Source organism: Cuculus canorus, chromosome 6, assembly GCF_017976375.1.
Source record: "Cuculus canorus isolate bCucCan1 chromosome 6, bCucCan1.pri, whole genome shotgun sequence".
In the NCBI taxonomy this organism is placed as follows: Eukaryota; Metazoa; Chordata; class Aves; order Cuculiformes; family Cuculidae; genus Cuculus; species Cuculus canorus.
In genome coordinates, this window is record NC_071406.1 from 20,459,881 (window position 1) to 20,481,071 (window position 21,191).

General features: G+C 36.1%; 1 protein-coding gene across 5 annotated transcripts in view; it reads left to right on the forward strand.

Moving 5' to 3' along the window:
* CSRNP3 (cysteine and serine rich nuclear protein 3) overlaps positions 1-20,448 on the forward strand; it is a 106,019-nt gene extending 85,571 nt beyond the window's left edge. For all 5 annotated transcript variants that reach the window (XM_054069232.1, XM_054069233.1, XM_054069234.1 and 2 more), the window contains 4 exons: positions 3,444-3,703; positions 8,268-8,564; positions 10,099-11,542; positions 19,345-20,448. In XM_054069232.1, coding sequence (XP_053925207.1) covers positions 3,444-3,703; positions 8,268-8,564; positions 10,099-11,142 — 1,601 coding nt within the window. In that variant the 3' untranslated portion in view covers positions 11,143-11,542; positions 19,345-20,448. The remainder of the gene's footprint in view (positions 1-3,443; positions 3,704-8,267; positions 8,565-10,098; positions 11,543-19,344) is intronic.
* Positions 20,449-21,191: the final 743 nt, after the last annotated feature.

The following is a 21,191-nucleotide window of genomic DNA, read 5'->3' on the forward strand; positions in this document are numbered from 1 at the left end:
TCTAATCCATGCTTTTGGGTAATCAAATAAAATTGTGTAATCTTTTGCAGTTTCTGACTGATCTTTTCTTGTGAATGACATTCTCATAAATATGAATATGAATATGTTCTGACTGCTTCATAGCAGTAACTTAGAGGAGATTGACTATAGACTTATTCACAGAGCCTTAGCTCTTCCCCTAATGAGCTCTTGGGTGAGACAGAAGCAAACCCAAAAGATAGGATGTGTTTCAGAATGTTTTTCACATGTGATCTGAGGTCTCTGAGTGCTTACGTGCTTGTTCACTTGTACAGATTATCATGTAATTTGACTAGGAACTATAACATTAATAAGTAAGTCCAGGAACTTTAAAGACATTTACAATAAATGCATGTCAGCTGTCATGCTGTCTTCAATACAGTTGTGTGGTGCTGGATTTATAGTGCTGATGGTGTTGCAGTTACAGTGTTTCAACATTTTCTCTGAAGTTCAGCTTAATGCTATTTTAACACAGTTTTTGTCAGTGATATATTAAAAAAAAACCAAACAAACAATGTTGATGTGTGGCACTGATAATTACTAAAAGTGGTAAAACCTATAAAGAAGTTGAAATGCATTAATGGGCTCTTTCAACAGCTCATGCCAGCTGCAGTCTTACTGAGAGAGACTGCTAACCAAAGTTTTAGGTATAGACATGTGACAATGTATGAAATTCATGTTATGGATTATGACAGCACATACATGGGCACCCCCATCCCTTCCCAAGATTACGTTCTTTTTTTCGAATGCAGGTAGTTAGATTGCAGACTTTTCCGTCTAGCTTCATTTAACAATTCATATTAGTGTATAGCATGGGAATAAAACTTATGGTTTATTTCTTTATGTATAGAAAGTAGTATGGTTCAGCTTCTATGAAGAGATTTGACAGACTTAAAAGATGGAAGTGCTTATATTGCAGCATTCAGTACTCCTGCCAGTAGCAGCCATGTCAAGAGTTCCATAGCTAAGATCTGAGATAAATTACACTAGGTATAGACCTTATGTGTTAGATACTGAAGTTTACTTATAAAGACCCAAAGGTGTTTGCTAGCTTGTGTGATTTACAGGCACAGTCACCCTCTATTTCCTCATGAAGTGTATATTAAGATTAACCTTCTGTCTTTCCTGCAATATCTTGCTATAGCTTTCTCTCTCATTCAGTTTGTGGCTGGTTCTTTTACTTGGTGAAAAAGCTGCTTGCCTTTCAGTAGCTCTCAATATTTCTTGCAAAACAGAGGCAAGATCTGGTTGAGATCCAAGTAAGGTCAATACTGTTATGTCAGAAATTGGATACATCTCAGAATGGTTTAGCTACATCCTCCAGCGGAAGCAGGAATTTTATCTCCACCTTCCTGTGTGTCAGGGCATATAGGCAGTGAAGGTTCTGACTCAGTGTATTTGCTTTCATGCTAACTTGAAAGAGAATGTCACAATATCAAAATTACCCCATTTTCCAAACTCTAAAAATTCAGTTTTATTAAAACAGTTTTGTTTTGAAACTGTGGCATATATGAAAAAGAACTATACATTAAAAGAATGATATAATGCAAAATAGATGCACCCCAGCCCCTCTGCCAGCTAGTCTCTTCTAACAGAATGGGCCTCTTTACCCACTAAGAGCTTCTTAGAAATATTTTTCACAGGCTCTGTTGATATGAGATTTGCTTACACTTGGATATAATTTAAACATGCCAAATGTAATAGATTCCTCTCTCTACATTCTACACCTTTTTGGAACACTCTTCCCTGAGAGCATGTAAGTGAATATAGGACCTGAGCTTAAGTATCTGTTTTATATTTTTAATCGAACATACCTGCAGCATATCTGAAGAAGTGCACGTTATTTGTATAATAAACCATACTTTTAGCTGCTTATCAGAGTTTAGGAAAAATACTATTTCAGTGTTTTACTGATCCCGAGATAGTTTTATGATTATGTCGGTAGGGTGTCCTGTCAGTAATTTAGTTACAGGACTATATTTTCTAATATGCTTTTTTTCGTATGGTTAGTTAGATTGTACTATTTTTTGGACTGAATTAGTTAATGTAAAAGTTTAGGCTTTTTACATTTGTGGTGATCAATATTTTACTACATAATAATATTAGAGAATTAGCTATGTTTTAACTGTGACAATAAACCAGACCTATTACGAAACAGGCTGAAGGCCAAGTGCTTCCAGTCTCTAAAGACAGTGCACTTTTAGATGAGCAGCATACACCACATTGCTCTTACTGCTTTTGTAGAATGGTGCCGCGTCTTTCAAGAGTGGTCAGGAACCTTTTAAATTGTTTTAGTGCCTGAATTCTGGCCATTAGGTCTCTCGTTCACACCTGCCCAGTTGTTGCTTGTAAACTGCAAAATAATTGCTTATTATCTATATTTTCAACCTCCTATTGCCATTTTACAATAAATCAAATAAGTCAGGCTGTTCATCTTAAAAATAAAGTAGGGTCTCTTATTTACTTTTTTCTCTGAAGGCTCACCACTGTTACCAGTGAGGAATGACCAGTACCATTGGAAGGAGTCACTAAATCTCTGTAGAAAAAGAACAATATTTAACAATTAAAGTTTGCCATTTGTTTTTAAACAAATCTATTTCATATGATACTGCATAACTGTTTAAGAAAAACTGAGCACGAGAATTAGAAAATTTTTTGTTAAAATTCTACACGTTAGAATATATGTCCATACATACATGCATGTATCCAGTGGATGGCAGCAGAAAGAAAGATGAAGTTAAATAAAAAGGAAGTGGTTCTGATAGTTAATTGGCATTATTATGTTATTCTGTAATGATGATGATAACGTATTTTTGAGTCAGTCTGAAACACTAAACGTATTGTCTTTAGTTTTTCTAATACTAATTTCTCACATTTTCGATTATAAGAGAGAGGAATATTTTCTGCCAATGTGATCCAATGCCTTAAAGATATAATTATAGATCTCTACAGTTAAGCCTTGCTGACAGACCCATAACGATGTTTACAGACCCGTGAGAGACACAGTTCTGCTGTTCTCACTGCTGTCCTACGCAATGTTGTTTTGTTCTAGGGTTTTGAAGAGGAGCAAGTCAGTGGATCACTGTCTTTGAGGTGACACTGTGAAACAAATTCCTTTTGCTGGAATTTATTTGCTTCCTTCATAGAAAGATAAAACATCTATCTATATATATATGGGAAAACACAACTGCCCTGACCAGGAATTTATCTTCTAAAGCAGACCATAGTGTTTGTGATTGTAGCAGTTTGTAATGGGCTTCTAGGTTTGCATATATGGTTAATATTTCTAATGTTATCTCCTCACTTAGGCTGCATACCTCTGAACTTTAGTGTCTACATAGGTGTTGTTAAAGTAAATGAAACTACACAAATGACAAATTTGCTATATGACATTACATTCATATTGTAATCTGCATCTGTTCTAGCTTCTTCAATCCTGAAGAGAGAGAAGCGGAAGAGAACAAAAAATGTCCATTTTAACTGTGTTACTGTGTATTACTTCACAAGAAGGCAAGGCTTCACCAGTGTTCCCAGCCAAGGGGGAAGCACGCTGGGAATGTCTACTCGCCACAACAGTGTGCGTCAATACACACTTGGAGAGTTTGCAATGGAACAGGAGAGGCTTCACCGAGAGATGTTAAGAGAGCATCTAAGGGAGGAAAAACTCAATTCTCTAAAATTAAAGGTAAAAATTATTCAAGGCACTGATACCTGCCTTATTTATTTAATTGAGCAGTGTCAGAGCTATATGGGCCCTATATGTGTGTTTTAAACAAAACCATTTCCTTGCTATCATTCCATTTTCATTCAAAAAAATGGCATTTTTCTTCATTTTTTTTTTTTCTTTTACTGAAGACATATTTTTGTTTCTACCAAGTGCTGCTGTAGCTTTTATTGATGTGTACCTTAGAGTGTTCTACAGGGAGGTTGTCTACACTCTGTTTTCTATGGTGAAAGGCAGAGGGTCGTGGAGGCTAGCCTTGAACAGGGTAGCCAGCAGAAGCCTGGAAGTGCCAGGAAGAGAATGAGTCATCTGAACACTTGCATAGTGCCCTCTTAGACCAGAGCATGGTAAAAGAAATGAAACAGCTCATTTTCTTGGTCAACTTGAGCAAATTTTTCAAAAAGTAAGAAATAGTATTTCTAAAAATGTTTTCTTTATTTATTCAGTGTACCCATTTCTATGATTGTGTGTCTTTAATAATTCACCAAAGGATGTCTATCTTAAAGAAGAAATGTGTCAGACAAATTAGCTGGCTATATCAATTTAACTAGTCTGAACAGATCCTGGCTACAGTTCTGAAGTTGTCATTTTAAATATAGCATAGGAGAGGAAAGAAACTGTGTACTTGAATAGAGGAGAATGTAGAAGGGGATCGTGTTCTTGGAAGTGTCCCTTCTGCCTCTTTAGAACTGGTGGCAAAACTTCTGGTTTTGTTATTTTTGTAGGGGATGAAACACTTCCTGTGGGGCGCCTTGTATTAAATATATTTTAGGCTCTTGTGCAGATGAATCCTATAACGAAGAGTAAATAATTGTAACCAAACTGCTGTGCTCCAGTGCCCCTTCTTTCATATTACATCTCTGCTTCGGATACCACTACAACTGTCCAGAGCAAACTGGCAAATGCCTTTCATCATTATTCCCATAGAATGCATTATGTTTATGAGTTCTACGTCTGAACTCCTGAAGAAGTCTGTGTGACCCTTAATATTGTAATTACTTCTTTCAATCTCCTAATTGTTTTTTGTTTGAATGGCTAAATAGTTCATAAAATTTGAGCTGTTATAATGAAAACAAACAAACAAACATAAAACAGAAAAAGGAAAATTGAAGATGGATATTTGTACAGGTCTGAAACCAAAAGCTAGAGTATTAGTGACATAGCACTAGATAGAGACTACACTTCTCAATGTCTCACATTTTGGGATGTTAAGAGCATCAAGTGTGAATTGAGCTGTGTGAGTATAATCCATGACTCTGTGTAGATCCCTTGTCTGATTCCTAGGAATCAGCGCAAAGAGAGGAATCCCCAGTGGTGTGAGTAAAGCATAGTAAGGCAAGCAAGTATTTCACTTTCCTTTTTTTTTATGGCTAGAAAGTAAATCAAGAAAAATCACAGATCCTATTTATCTCTAAAGGCTGGATGAGACCTTTTAACCTTCATCCATATGGAGTAAAACGTGGCTTTTTGTGCTTTCATAATTCTCCTCTTCGCTGGGATGTATCTCTTATCTTCATTAACTTACTTCACTCTAGCCCACTGCTTTTTTGGCTCTCCTTTCTGCTCCTCTTCCAAATGCAGCATGTTCTTCAATCTCCCCAGTATCTTGTTCGAGTGGATGATAATCTTTATTGTGACTGTTGAGGTCCTGCAAAATCTCTTCATAAGTATTCAGTGAATTATGAAAGCCTGATTTGCATTTCTTCCTATGTTCTAGTTTTAATAGTTTCCTTTTACCAACTAGAAAAGTCCTTTCTCCTACACTTAATTCAGCGGTGGCAGGATTCTTTCTTTATTTATCCTCAGCAGTTGATGTGGGAATAGTTTACTAGCATGTTCTGAGACTGGTAAGCTGACTCCAAAGTTTCAATTCAAATATTAAGAAACTGTGGTTAGGTCTTCAGAATCCTAAGAGTGGCTTAAAAATGGTAGTATCTTGCTACTGTTAAATCTTTTACTAAAGTAAAATATTTCCCTTCACTCTAGAGCATATATAAAAACATAGGGAACATGAAACTTCCATTTTCAACTAGTCCATTAAACCTAGCTTGTTGCATTCTTGATTATGTGTTTGGGGTAAAAACATGAAAAAAACCCAAACCCTTTCTCTCCCAAAAGCAACTTCAGGACTCACTGAATTATAGTGAAGAGTCCCTGTAGAGCACTAAGTATGTTTTGTTTGCTTAAGAAAACTGGGCCTTGCTGATTTGCCACTATAGGGATGGAAGAGATGCTTGGGCATTCACATAGTTTCTAAATGAACACAAAAAGGTAATGCTGTAGAGTTCTAAGGTGACAATGTCAGCAGTTATGATCTTTGAGGAAAATGTACTAATCAGTATTTTCATCCAAATTAGTGTACATCTGCAGAGCAGAATGGAGAAAATGAGAAAATTAAGTAGGATAAAGTTTGCTCAAAACGGGTTTTCTGTTTGAAAACCATTATGCAAACAGAAAGTAATGTTTTCAGTGTGGTTTTTAATTTCGATTTCCCTGTTCTTTAATTTTTTTTGCATTGGATTAAAATATGTCAGTCTGTAGGTAAAAAACATTCTCTCTTGTAGAACTTCTAAGAATAAATAGAAATACGGCAATATATTGGAATTGATCCTCCACATTATTAGGTACTGTTTATTTTTACGTACTAGAAGTGGAGAGCCAAATAAACTTCCTTAATTAAAAGCAGACAAAGACTTTAAAATCATCTTCGAGTCACTTTAGCCATTTCCACCAGCGCTGTGGTATAAACAATATTGTCAGTGGCATAAACACTTGTTAGCAGTAGGGTGTGAAAATTGTAATGGCAATCTGGACATAAAAGCCGTGTTGTCAAGATGAAAGGTACAAGGTAGCTTTACTTTAGTACTTTGTCATTTGAGAAAAAATTATAAATACAACAAATTAGCTGGAAGAGTCCTTATTGATTCCTCATAATGTCCTCTCAAAATCTATTAAAATAGTTAGCACAACCCTAGTGATGTTAAGGCTTCTGGGTCTGTGGACACAATTGGTTTCCTTTGTGGGAAATAGTAAGCAATAATTTCCAGCCAGGGCAGGCAAAAGATGTCTAACCTAAATTTTTCACGTTTTACAGAGTTGAAGTGAATTTTACCCAAAAGGCTACACATATTCATTGGCCCTTGCCTTGTTCTGTTGTTATAACATTAACCTTTAGCTTTATGAGAGAAATTTTACCCATCTGCATATCAATTTTAATTCAGCTGAGCAATATTATGATAATCAAGAGAACTTAATGTTCCCCTGAAGTTCTGTATTGGAAAATGTATTTGATAGTACTTGATAATCTTTCTCCCTTACTTTTTTGAGAAATGTTGATATCTTTCATTTTATTAAATCATCTGTTCTTTATGTGACAAAATTGAGAAAAGAAACCAGAGGAGATGATACGGAAGTCATCCAGCAAAGGAGTCAGGAACAGAGGTGCTTCGAAATGGGAAACTGCCGTCTAATCCCACAGCCCAGGCGTTTGCATTTACAGCCTGGTGGATGTGTATGGTACTCAGCACATGACCAGAGTCCGTTCCTTAATGCTCTGCTGCTGTGTAGCAAAGCAGTTAAGATTTGCAGGTGGAGGGGCAGAAATAGATGACAGATTTTCTATGGTTCTATAGGTGCCTCTGTAAGCTGAGCATTTTATAGCATTCACCTCATGAGTAAGACCCATAACACTTAATTTTTATTAAATTGTAATTGAATAAATTACTAAAATTATTACAGAAGCTGAGATTAGAATTCTTCCCCTTTCCCACTTTCCAACTTAAATTCTGATAGGGATTTAAATAATGGTGATCTGCTTGAGGAGTGGTTTGAGCCTTGTGTATTTAAAACTAGAAAAATTAGAATTCTTAGTTAGGTCATTCTCCTTGGTACATAAACTGAAACATGAACTAAAATGAAAGCACTAAATTCTGAATGCTGTTGTTATGGAGAAAGATTGAGGATATGTAGAAAAGACAAAGAACAATAATGCCTATAAAGCAGAATTGTGGAAGTGGCGGAATGCCTCTGCATGAACTAAATATGGTGCAGAATTTCTAAGAAGGGATGAATGCTGATCACAGGAGAATTTTTCTCTGTGCAGTGTAATGTGTACACTGTATGTCAGGACCACCAGTCATGACACCGGAACTGTTCTCCTTCAAAGGGACAAGTATTGCTTTTTGACATTACAAGTCAGGAATAGTCAGCGGTTTTTTTCTGTGATCATCTTACACAGTTGTTACAAACACAAAACTGCAGTTGCACAGAGGAGTAAGCGGTCAGGAGGATTTCACTGTTGAGTAATTCAGCTTCATGACCAACACAAAGATTAAAAAAATGTGTATTTTATTCACCTGTTAAATGTGAAAGAACTGCCTTTTCACCCCATCTGTAACCATATTCTGGAACTTCCCAGCAGTCACACAGCATTTTTACATACAACTTTCCCCATTCATAATGCAATACACACCTTATTTATATGTGTGAGTATGGTAAGGGCTTTGTTAATTGTTCTGTGCAACAGATGACAAAGAATGGTACAGTGGAATCTGAAGAAGCCAATACTCTGACACTGGATGACATTTCTGATGATGATATTGATCTAGACAACACTGAAGTAGATGAGTACTTCTTTCTACAACCCCTGCCGACAAAAAAGCGAAGGGCATTGCTGCGAGCATCTGGAGTGAAGAAGATTGATGTGGAAGAAAAACATGAGCTACGAGCCATCCGCCTGTCCAGAGAGGATTGTGGCTGTGATTGCCGTGTGTTCTGTGATCCAGAAACTTGCACTTGCAGTCTTGCAGGCATAAAATGTCAGGTAGGTGTCTATATTAGTGTCATTATTTAACTATCAAGTGTGTGGGCGTGTGTACCCCTGTACATGCTTGTACTTTTTGTTCTTAAAATAGTGAGTACTAGAAATTAATTAAGTTAATTATTGAATCATAACACGGATTTCAAACTATTTTTTTAAGGCCTAGATTTAGAAATATATAGTGTGCAGTGCAAACAAACTCCTTAAATATCTTTATTTATTTTATGATTAATTTAGGCCCATGCATTGTTTAGTATTTTTGTTGTGGTTGTTCTTGTACAAATATTCTGCTCTTTGTATTTATCTTTGGCCTTTATCTAAATATGCAAATGCAGACAACAGAAGAATAATCAGTAACCTGCACATTTCAGAAGGGATACTACCTTCTGTTTTAGAGACAAGTCACATACTTTCCAACTGTGAATTATAGTCCAAACTCAATGAGGAACTATAAGAGAAACTGTGATACCATTCTTTATTTCACATGCATGATACTTAAAATGCATGCGTGATAAATTTGCATGTAGGCAATAAAAAAATACTTCTGCTTATATAGCAGGTTGTTTTTCCTCTGCTGACCAAAAAGGTATTTCTTACTGTACATTTACCTAGTGTCCTATGTACAGCTATAAATGTCCCAAAATGTTCCCTAAAAGATGTTTCTACTAATCCTCCTGGGTCGCTATTATGCAGCTGAGTTGATTTCTTCCTGAATGCCTTTTTCATAGTTTCTTAAATCCAAGCTAACTTTCTCTACTATTTTAAATAATATATTCTCTTTGCTGTTCCTGTTTTCATCTTTATGCGTGGGGAAGATTGTGTACTAGATTGTGTTATATGAGTCTCCTTTGCATGGTATTTGATGGTTAGGGATTATAGCATAGATGCACATAGACTTTAAGCCGTCTAATCAAACTATCCGACTTGCGGACGCAGTCACATTTTTAGACATTTAAGATGGCTGTTATTAGATAGAGCAGTTCTGCCCACAGTCTGGTGACTTTACACTATTGCATCTACAATTGACTGGAACATCTTTTAAAATGCACTTGAGTTTTTATTCGTACTTTCTGTGATCAGGTGTCACCATTGGCAACTTTATAAAGGTCTTTATATATATAATTCATTTTGTTTCAGTAGGTTTCTAGTTACCATGATTTTTATCAAATTTTATGACTCTTTCTGGTAATGTTTTAGCCTGGGTTTGAGTACAACATGACATAAAGCTGTAGGTGATCTATAAATAGAAAACCTACCTATTTTTGGTTCCACTGTGTAATGCTTTTCCCTATGGAGCAGAAACATATTTTCCCTACTCTGCAACACTGTTACAGGTATGGGTCCCTTACCATTCCTTCCAGTAGTGCTAAATTCCAGGGCTCACCTTTTGAATTATTCTTCGCTTTGACTATTCTTACAAGTAGTTCTCAAGGCGAATCCCACTTCACTATTGTATTTCTCTAGGCTGCCTACGTTCTGTCATATCACCAAGCTTATGCTCCGTATTGTTAATCTGTATTCTTTTTTTTTTTAAAAGGTGGATCGTATGTCTTTTCCATGCGGTTGCACTAAAGAAGGGTGTAGCAATACAGCAGGTAGAATTGAATTTAATCCTATCCGTGTACGGACTCACTTTTTACACACAATAATGAAACTTGAATTGGAGAAAAATAGAGAACAGCAAGTTCCAGCACTAAATGGCTGCCACAGTGAGATAAGTGCACACACTAGTTCTATGAGTCCAGGACCCCATCCGGTTGAATATTCAATTGCAGAAAATTTTGAGATTGAAACCGAACCTCCGGCTGTGGGTATGCATTCTCAGTCAGCTGAGGACTTGGACTGTACAGGGGAAGAGGAGGAAGAGGAAGATGGGAGTAGCTTTTGTAGTGGAGTTACAGATTCTAGCACACAGAGTTTAGCCCCTAGTGAATCAGATGATGATGAAGAGGAAGAGGAAGATGAGGAGGAAGATGATGAAGAAGAAAAAGCAGACGATTTTGTAGAAAGCATGGGCTCCCATGCTGACATGGTGCCTCTTCCTTCTGTGCTTTGCTACTCTGATGGAACTGCTGTGCATGAAAACCACTCTAAAAATGCCTCTTACTATACTAACTCTTCAAATCTGTATTACCAAATAGAGAACCATGTTGCTGGCACTGCTAACCAGATCAGTGAGACTTATTCAGAAAGGGATGCTGTCAAGAATGGTAATCTTTCTCTGGTGCCTTACCACATGACTTCAGAACAGTTTGTTGACTACACACGGCAATCAGAGGAAACTTTTAGCAGCCCTCATTACCCTTCTGCAAACCCCTCAGTGATTGTTTGCTGCTCATCTTCTGAAGGTGATAGCAGTGCTCCATGTAACAGTTTGTACACTGAGCATAGGCCAAGTCACCCTCAAGTGGAATTTCACTCGTACTTGAAAGGTCCTTCTCAAGATGGCTTTGTTTCAGCTTTGAATGGCGACAGTCGTGTACAAGAGCACCCTGCTGAGAATTCACTAAACCTCCCAGAAAAGAGCAGACTGCACGAAGAGTGCATCAAATCGCCAGTGGTAGAAACGGTACCTGTTTAATATTAAAATTATTCTAGGACTGACTTACTGTATTAAAATGCACTCACACTGAATTTCCTAGAATCTTACTTTTTTAAGAGGTAGATGACACTTGGACTACAGTCAATGTTCCAGACATGTTTTGTTTTCTCAAGCTACACTGGCAGTGGTATTGCACAAAAACAGTTCATGAAAAGATTTAAATGAAAATAATCAAACTGTCTTTTGATAAAACACGTAAGTAAAACCACACACCCAACATATTTCAAAGTAGCCTACCTATCAAACTATGTGAAACCTGCCAAGCTATCTGAATCAAAGCTTCGTGTTTTTGATTGTCGGGCCTGTGCAAGATTGTTAAAAATGATGCTTTCAAATAATGATGTTTAGAGTCTTGATTTTCAACATATCTGAAAATATGGTAAGTTTAATGTAAAAGTAACTACTGTACAAAAAAGTTCTAATTGTTCTGTACTGTATGTATTTTATTTATGGTAGTTTAGTACACACGTTTTGATAAACATGAACAGCATGTTCATTTGAGCAGAAGATCCAGAGGTAGTTACTAAGAGCACGTTCATTTTTCATCTGGAGTTCCACGTATATTTCCTTTTTATTTTTAAATACAATTTCTGGTAAATTATCTTGAAATGCATTTTTAGAGTGTACATTTTCTCTTTTACTGTTCTTGACAAACAGACAAGTCAAAAAGGGGGTATTTACATCTTCTAGAAAGGTGATAAGTAGACAATCCTCCATTAAAATGAAAATCAGTGGCATTCCAGAATTAGTACCCCCCCCCCAAAGAAAAGTGATCTTGTATATAAAGGCAAAGCAGTAGCTTAAGCTTGCACAGCACCTTTTAGCCCAACAAACGTTCAGATACTTATGCACTTTAGTGCCATTTTACAGTACTGTATTAACTGTGGGAACTGTGAACTATTTTGGAGAAATGCCATAGCTCCAGAATTTGAGGTGTATGTAAGATCTTAAAGTTCATTGTAACAAAACCTGTACGTTTTCCCAAGCCAGTTTATGAATATGTCAGCAGGTAATTTATAAAAGCAGAGTCTGGGTGATCAGAGTTTTAAATGAAGCATGTTAAAAAAATGTGGAAGCATCTAGATTTCCTAAATATTTAGCAGTTTTTATGAAATATGAGACTGGCTTTTGTGGACTTAGGATCGTATCTCAAATTCACAGAGTCATTTGGTCTACTTAGGAACCAGTAGATTGTACATTCAGTGAGGAAACATAGCTTCAGAAATTTTATATCTGCTAAAGTTTGCAAGCAAAATAGCATGTGCATCATACCTTGTACTTAATTTGTTTTTAAATGGAATGGGAATTAAAATACCCACTTGTATCTCAACCTTTAGTTATTAACCAATCTTACTTTCTTATAGAAAAGGAGGTGTAGGAACCTGCATTTCTGTACACTGGTAATTCTCCACTGCCTTATTCTGATTTTGAAATCTATTTTAACATTTTTGTTGTTCTAATACTGAAATTTTATTTCTTGCTTATCAAGCGGGTTGAAGTTTAGACCTGTGTTGTTTGTCAAAATAAGGATCAGCATCTTAGTTTTTATCTGTGTCAGATCTAGATGGCTAACAGTATGCATGTAAACACAGTGTAAATTTTAGCTCTGTAATTGTGACTCTTCTGGTTAGAAGCTCTTTAAAACATCATTTCTACTCCACTAGAAAAACTGCCAGATTTAAAATATTGTTTTTTAAAAAAATAAGCTGACTTAATTGTTTTTATATGAAATCTGGGCAAAGTGATTTCTCATTTTTATGCTAAATTAGCATAATATTTTTACTCCATGTAGTAGCTGGAAAGATTTTTTTATTTACTTATTTCCACAAGAAGTCCTACGTGTTTTATATGAACTGCATTGTAAAGTCTCAGTTCTCTAGGAACTAGATTCCACACTTGCAATGTATTCCATCTCCTGGGAAAGTACAATCCTGTTGCTTATTTGGCTCAGCAGTTCCTCAGCTTCTGTTCCTCTTAGTCACAGAACACTCTAGTCTCTTTCTCTAAAGGGTGACTAGCTAGGTAACCACATCTATTCTTATTCTGTATAGCAAATAACCATCTTTATTTTTAAAAGAGAAACATGTTAGCTCATAAAAAACCTCTGCATCTAAGAATGAGAATAATACTATTCTGTTCAAGATATTCTATGGGCAAATATAACAAGTCTTTGTGTATACAGGCATCCTGCATTAACAGCAGGTTAAAGTCTGGCACTCTTAATCAACACCAGCACCAAAAGCACAAATCCTTTCTCTGTGAACTGGGACAGCAGCTGTGAATCAGTAGCAGCTCTTTCTTTAACCTCAGAATGTGTTGCCTACTGGAAGATCACGCATACTTTACCACAGTATTTCTCTCAGGGGAAAGTTAAATGAAATATTTGGTTTCATTATTCACCCCCTTACTGAGCAATAAGAAATTACGTTCTTGGCCTCTGTGCTTTCACAAGAAAAATATCTTTAATAATATTAGCAAGCACAGTAAGTGATTAACTTTGTAAAACGCATCTCAGCTAGCTTTAAAATACTGAGATCATGGTTATTTAATGTTTCCATTGGCACAGGCTTCAGACCCCAGGCCTCCTTATTACTAGCATCTGTATAAACTTCTGAGTACTTAGATGTATATGTTCCATGCCACTGGAGCATTGGGGGTGGTGAGTACAGCTAAATTCTCCAAAGCTTGCAGCATAGGATAACAAGCAGTAGCTTGCAATAGAGATGGTAGAGAAGACAGTGACTATAGAAAGAATTATAGAAAGCACTATGCTATTTTCCCTTGCTTAAAGTAGCTAATTCCTGGGAGTCACAAAGTAAAACATGCAGAATGAAGATGTACGTTGAAAAAGCTCTTAGAGAAATTAAAGATACGTTTTATGGTGAAAAATATTCTTAACATCCTGGTGATAATGCAGATAGTAATGCTTCTCTTTTGATCCAATCTGATGTTTGTGATCAAGATTTGATCTTGGGATACAAAGCAAACAGGTCTTGTTCAGTTCTTACAAGAAGTCACAATGTCAAGTCTGCTTATAATTCATGGAGATTTCCAAGTAGATACAATAAGAACATCAACAAAGATAAACTCATACTGAGCAAAAAAACCCAGAAACTTCTTTTTTCAATATAGGCTAAACTTGTTCCCCGCAAAATTCCCTACCAGCAAATAAAGCTAAGGCCTTTTCTAGCATATATAAGTTGACTAGAGTGAAAAAAAAAAAAAAAATATATATATAGTCACAGCCCTGAGTACACTTACAGGTTTTGTTCAGAAGAAAAAAGTACTCTTTTATAAGGAAAAATAAATCATGGGATGGAAAACGTTTTAATGTTATTTTCTGGGATAGTTCACAATAATATATGATGTGTCCCATTTCCTAGTTGGTTAATGTTCCTGTTGATAATCATTCCTTTCATTTTGGGTAAGCTTATTTCTGCATGCTAGAAGTATTATGTTACTAAAAGATAAACAGCAGTATTTGCTTCTTTATTGACACTGTATATCATTTGCATTCATGTTTACTTTATAGAAAGCTATATGAGCTTTATTTCCTAAGATATCTGGCTACTGATAATCACTGCTGAAAAGCCAGGTAATATATCGGTAGTACAATTACACTACGTAGTTCAGAAAAACGAGTCATAACAAAAGCATTTCCCTCTGCTAAATAAAAGAGAATTTTCACACAAAAGACCACTAGAACAGCATCTAAAACTGGATGCCTTTTTGCCTATAATGCGAACTGGGAGAAATGCATTGTTAACATTTATATATAAAGCTTTAACTGACTTTAGACATAAAAATAGAATGTTTCTGTCAAAATTGGCAGCAATTGCAATTGTTTCCCAAGAACTATAGCTCATGCACACTGGCACATATTTAAAAACCAAAAGCTGGTCAGTAAAACTTTCTAATATTTATTTCCTTTTTTAAAAAAAATATTCTTTAAGCTGTATGCCATTTAGATTAGAAAGTTTAAATTTGTAAAGGTTTACTGTTATTCATTTACATAAGTTTCTGCTAGTGGATCATAATTTGAGTTGACATTTATTTATTTTAGGGCCACTGATTACACTATCACAGTAACCGTCAGTTGCTATAAATACGGCTTCACCTGCTCACTGGTCTGTTAATGGAGTCAGTTAATGATGTGATCCTGCCTTTTGTCCAAGTTCTGCAGAAATTGCACGTAGTATCCATTGTGTGGTTACTGACTGGATGTTGTGTTTCAGTAAATGTCCTAACAAACCATCATGCGACATTCCCTGCCTCACAATCAAGAGGTTATCTTCATGAAACACAGCTAGTTTGTTAAAGATTGTATACATACATTTGTATGCAAAACAGAACATGTGTTGGGTTTTTTTTTTATATTTTAGATGTTCCTAAGTCTTTGCTAGAAGTGAGATACACAGGACAGAGAGAATTGGGCTCAGACAGAGGAGACCTGGGTTCTGTTGGCTTTGCCATGTCAGTGCCATTCGATATGCTCTGGTTTCTAAGGTACTTGGAGATATTGTGATAAAAAAATAATTCTATAGAACAGGCAAAATACTGTTCTTTTCCCTCCCTTTTTTGGCATCATAACTAAATTTTTGTACTGCAAACTAAGTCACTTTCCCAATAAAGCCCAGTCCAGCTCAGAGGAAAACAAAATTTTATAGCTAATGTGAAATACAACAAAAGCAAGCTGTCCTTTCCGTGGACCAGATTAATGAGGAAAAGTTTAACAATAAATTTCATAGTAAAAATTAGAATGAAAGCTGTGTTGAATATACAACATCTGCCTGTTGAGTGCTTAACATTTGAGCAGCCAGACTGTAGTGTGTCTGCAACACCATACTTGGCGGCAACAGGCAGTCTGACTCCTCTGTGTGTTGTCCTCTTTTGCCAGCTGAATTCTCTCAGTTGAATCTCCTTGTCTGGGCTGCTCCTGTAGCGAAGCTGGTGCCCCTACTCAGAGCTAAGGCAAGGAGAGACCCATGATAGTGTTTTAAAAGGCATTTGCTAAATAAGAAACCGTGTTACAGCTCATGAGTTGTATAAACTCATGTTCAATGTGCTGGTTATTTAATTTCCTGAGGTAGTCAGGGACAGAGGAGAATGATATGAGAAATCCTTAAGAATTTAGGGTTGTTATGCTTTCCCATTGGAGCTAAAGTGTAATTTTGTCATCTTTATTATGGTTGCAGAACATTTCATGTAAAATACATAGAAAAACTAGCATTAACTCAGAGAATATATTCTATAGAATTTATTTCTAAAATATTAAATCTGATTACTATTTTTTTAAAATGGTACAAAGCTACTGTTATTTTCAAAACAGAGTCTAGTTCATTATCATGTTCCTTGGTATGAGAAATCTCAGCATTTGCCTTTTCAATGTTTCAAATTTTTTTTTAAAATCTTCCTTAATTTTGCTGTTCTCTGTAATCAGTCCCTGTGCAAATTATTAATTGTCCATTTTTTCCAAGAAGCGTGAAATCCAGAGCACTAACATTGTGATGAAAAATGTGATTTAGTTGTAAAGACAGCTGAGCGAACACATACTTGAGTTCTTCATAAGTGCTTCCTGTTCACTGTCTCGTCCCACTCCCAAATCAGAGGCAGCTTTTAATTTTGTTGCTAATAAAGGTGCCAGAGTGTTGTTTTCAGTTAAGGAGGAAAGTTATCCTTGAGAACTTTCTGCTACCCTAATGGCCGATACCAAGAATTCTAGTTTTTACAAGAACATCCAATATGCGAAATGTCTGTTTTGCAGCCTAAGTATTTTCTTTTTTTTTCTTCCTTCTTCCCATTATCTTAATGTTTGGGAAAGGTCTGTTGTATAGTAAAGCATTTTATTGAAACTGAGCACGAGGCTGACTCTAGTGTCCTCTGTGCTAACTGTGCTTTATTTTGCTAAGGCAGTTAATTTTTATTTTACACTTAATGTTAGTATGTAGATAGATTGGAACTGTGGTGAAAACTAGTGTGCATGTCATCATCACACACCGCCCACGCTGGCTCCAAATACGAAAGTCCTGAGGGAGCAGTTGTGGTGGGGTGTCTGTCCCTTTCCATACACACAAACAGGACAGAAACCTACCCCACAGGCTGCAGAGATGTGGTAAGGGATCCTCTTCTCCTGAGGTGTGTGCCTGGGATCCAGGAGAAGAGTGTCATTCTTGATACAGCACGGCCCAGTACAGGATGAAAATCCAAGATTAGGGAAATCAGAAAACCATCACCTAAGGACAACAAAAAAAATTCCTTCAAACTACTGTTATGATTTTTTCTTTTTTTTTTTTTTTTCAAATATAAGTAATAACTAATACATTAAAACTACCCTTTTATAAAATGGACGTGAATGAGATCTTAAAAAGTTAAAATATGTGTATTGCTGTACTGCTATATAGTCTTTCTGGTTAGGAGGATACCTGCTGAACAGAAGGTCCCCTGACTAAAGAACCACATTCATGACCCTTTGTATTGCTACTTCTCACTGGTTCTCATTTGAGAAGATGACAGCCCTTTATCCAGGACCTGGAAGGAGGAGAGGGAAAAAATGTCACAAGGCAAACATCATTTTTTTACTCAATTATTTTAATTTGGATCTTAGCAATGATGCTTATTTTACTTAGGTTTCTATGAATGAATGTCAAACAGAAGAAAATCGAAGGCATTTGCCTCACATGTATGTTCTTCTCTAACTGTGCACTTTTCCAACAAGCCATGAAGACTGGATTAGCTATTTTCGATGGGCAGGAATAATGGTGGAAGATACTAATGAACACCACTGTTCTAACACAATGATTGAGATAACCTTTTATGTTGAGGCATGGCTGGATACGTCCTGGAGTGGGGCGGGGGCAGGAGTACAGAAAGGGCAATTTAGAGGAAAAGAAGGATGAAGGCTAGAGTTGGATTTTCTTTTAAAGGGCAAAAGAAAAGGAAGGAAGGAAAAAAGGAAATTAAGATATCCCCAGACCAAGGATGGAAAAGTATAGGCATGTTCACTACAAGCTTGCCTAAGTTAGAACATAGTAGTAATTATGCTACTTAATATGTTTTAAAACAAAAATGAACTCGGTGCAAATAGGAAGTATCATGTTTCCATACCAGTTGCATACAGGCAGACATTAAATAAAAGACATATCCAAAAGCATGGGGTAAAATCTACAAAGCAAAGCAACACCCTAGAAGCATTGTTACCATGTCTTTTCTTTGCCTATGTCAACTGCAACATCATATTCAATATTGATTTTAGTAAACTCTGCTCCCAGGCACATGTTCTAATAAAATATGCTTTTCCAATAACAAGAGGCACTAAAAGGAAAGAAGAAATAGGTGTCCTTTTTATTAGCATTTTAGCTTGAGATATTCAAATGAGACAGTACATTATGGCAGCTAATTCTTCTAGGTTCTCCATCTTAAACTTTTTAAAGATGTTCTTAAAAATGAACTTTTGGTTTGAATTATGGGTGAAGGTCAACCTTGCTGGGGTACTGGGGGATCACTGCGAAGAGCCAGACATCCATTTGTGAGCCTGTGATACACAGATTGAGCACAAGTTTTCAGCTTCTTGAAGACCGCATCTTTGTGTGCACTGGCAGGAGGTTCTCCTAAAACAGAACCAGAAGCAAACAAGCTGTTTTTTCAAACCATTTCACACAAATACCATTACTTCAGTTCTTACACAACAATGCCCATGTAAACGATGCTTAACAACTGGGCCCTTCTTTTAATTGACTGATTGTAGGCACTTCTATGGAAATATGTCTGAAGTGTAGTTTGTGAAACATGTTAAAAAGTGTTTGATGTATAATAAGCGCTAGACATTTTAACAGTGCAAAAATAGTCAAATTCTGTAGATTACAAATCCGTTCCTAAGAGCCTCAGCCTGTAATATTGTCTTAGTAAAGTTGATCTTTTAAGTTAAATTGCATTCTGGTGTAATAACCTTTTACAAATAGAGTTATTAATACAAATGTACTTGTTAATACCTGTTAACATAAAACATGGCAATTGGTTATTTTGATTTGTTTCCATATACAGGAATAGATAGCTTTTTGTAAAAAACACAAACAAACCCAGACATTTGCAGACATTTGTTTAAACTTTGTACATTACTTCTAACTTTACTAGTAATTTTTGAGAAAAATAATTATGTTAAGTACTTAACATTTTCCATTACAGATGATCTTGCATACCAAAATTACGGCGATCTCAACAGTAAAGCAACATATTTAATTGGACTGCTACTTTTAAACTGTTTGAAGAAGTGAAGGGAAAGAAAGTTCATCTTAAAATCTGTACATGGAAATAATTTTAAGCCTCATGAACTACACATTTCCTTCATTTTCTTTTTTTAACAAAAGTTGTAACATCAAAGATGCCAAAGGGTAATATAAGCTACAATAATATTCAACAGAACTTAACCTAGACCTTATGTTGTAATAATTTATTCAAATTAACTGTATTCTTCTGTATTTATATTTTCAGTATTTATTATGAATGATATAGAACTTGATGTATTTATTGTGGCTTATTACTGCAGTGTATATATTACAAAAATGAGCATTTTTAAGTCTTAACATTAGTTTTTTTGTTAATTAGTGGCACTTGTATTGGCTGTATTTTTATTATATATTGTACAGTATATATTGTCCATTTGTTTGCAATGAAGTAAAACAGGTTTCTACGTTACATCATGGCTGCCAGTGCATCGTGCATCTTATTTCTACTATGCAGTCAGTAGACATTCTTCTCTCATCTAACAGAGCCAGAATTAGTGCTGCAGCTCCTCCCCTAGACCTGCAGAGCCTCTAATGGTGCTCTGTGAAATTTCAAGCATTTCTTCTCATAGTCTGATAGTGTAAGGAGAAACAGTTTCAGTTTGGGTGTTCTGGTGTTCATTTGTTTTAATTTAATTTAATCAGCATATAAATATTTAAGAAATGAACAGAAATGCCTCGTTAAATACATCCGTTTGCCCTTTAGTGATACTGTTGCCTACACTTATTTGGCCAATGCAATAAAACTATTTGATTCATCTGCACCTACCACGGTGAACTTAATAATTTTGCGTTTAAGTTAAGGAAAGAATGTTTTTCAACAGCTGTTGGGGAAAAAAGCTTGCAACAGCTCTCTCTGGTGGACAATTCACAGCATCATTTCAATGGCTAGAATGGCATATAAAGCAAACTGTTGAATTTCAGGATAACCGATTAATTATTTTGAAAACGGCTGATCGAAATACTTCATTATGAAAGTAATTAATAATCAAAGGTCTCTGCCATCTTTTTAAAAGGTAAGTTGTCCTTAAGTGTGTATTAATGACAAGTTACATATGTCTAAATTAGTCGCCTTTACAAAAACTGATAAAGATCAGATATTGTTCGCTAGATTATAAAAAATGTTCTTACAGGATCTAAGCCAGCATTTGGTTTTAATTTGTGGAACAGGTGAACATCTGCTGTCAGACTGCTTCTTGCATTGCCATGAACTATGGTTAAGGTGCTGCTCCAGGGCTTGCTAAGCCATACTGACAAAAAAATTTGTAAAACAACTTTCAACACCAGTGTTCTAATTCAAGACATCAGGATGCCAATTCCAAAGTATGAAGACTTAATGCCAAGGTTCAGTTGTAAGTAGATCTATTGATACAACTCACGTAATTCTATACTCACTCTAGTGTAAATCAGTGATTACTTCTGAGGGTGATGAAACAAAATCCTCAGGTATGGTAAGCTGGCAAAGTCCCACTGCAGTAAATGGTGTCATGGGCACTTGGAGCCACGAAGGACCTGTGGGGCCTCTTGTTCATGGGCAGAGCTACCCAGAGCCACCATGTCCCACAAAATTTAGGACTCACTTTGTCCTGGGAGTAAGGCTGAGCTGTCCTTGCCTGAAATCAAGCCGTCTTCAGCACCTGTGATCACTTTCCTGGATGTGTAAGAGAGCATGGTAAGACGGAAGTTAACAACAATGCTGGCTTTTCTGGTAACCATCAGCAGTTTACAGAGCTATCTGATTGATGTATG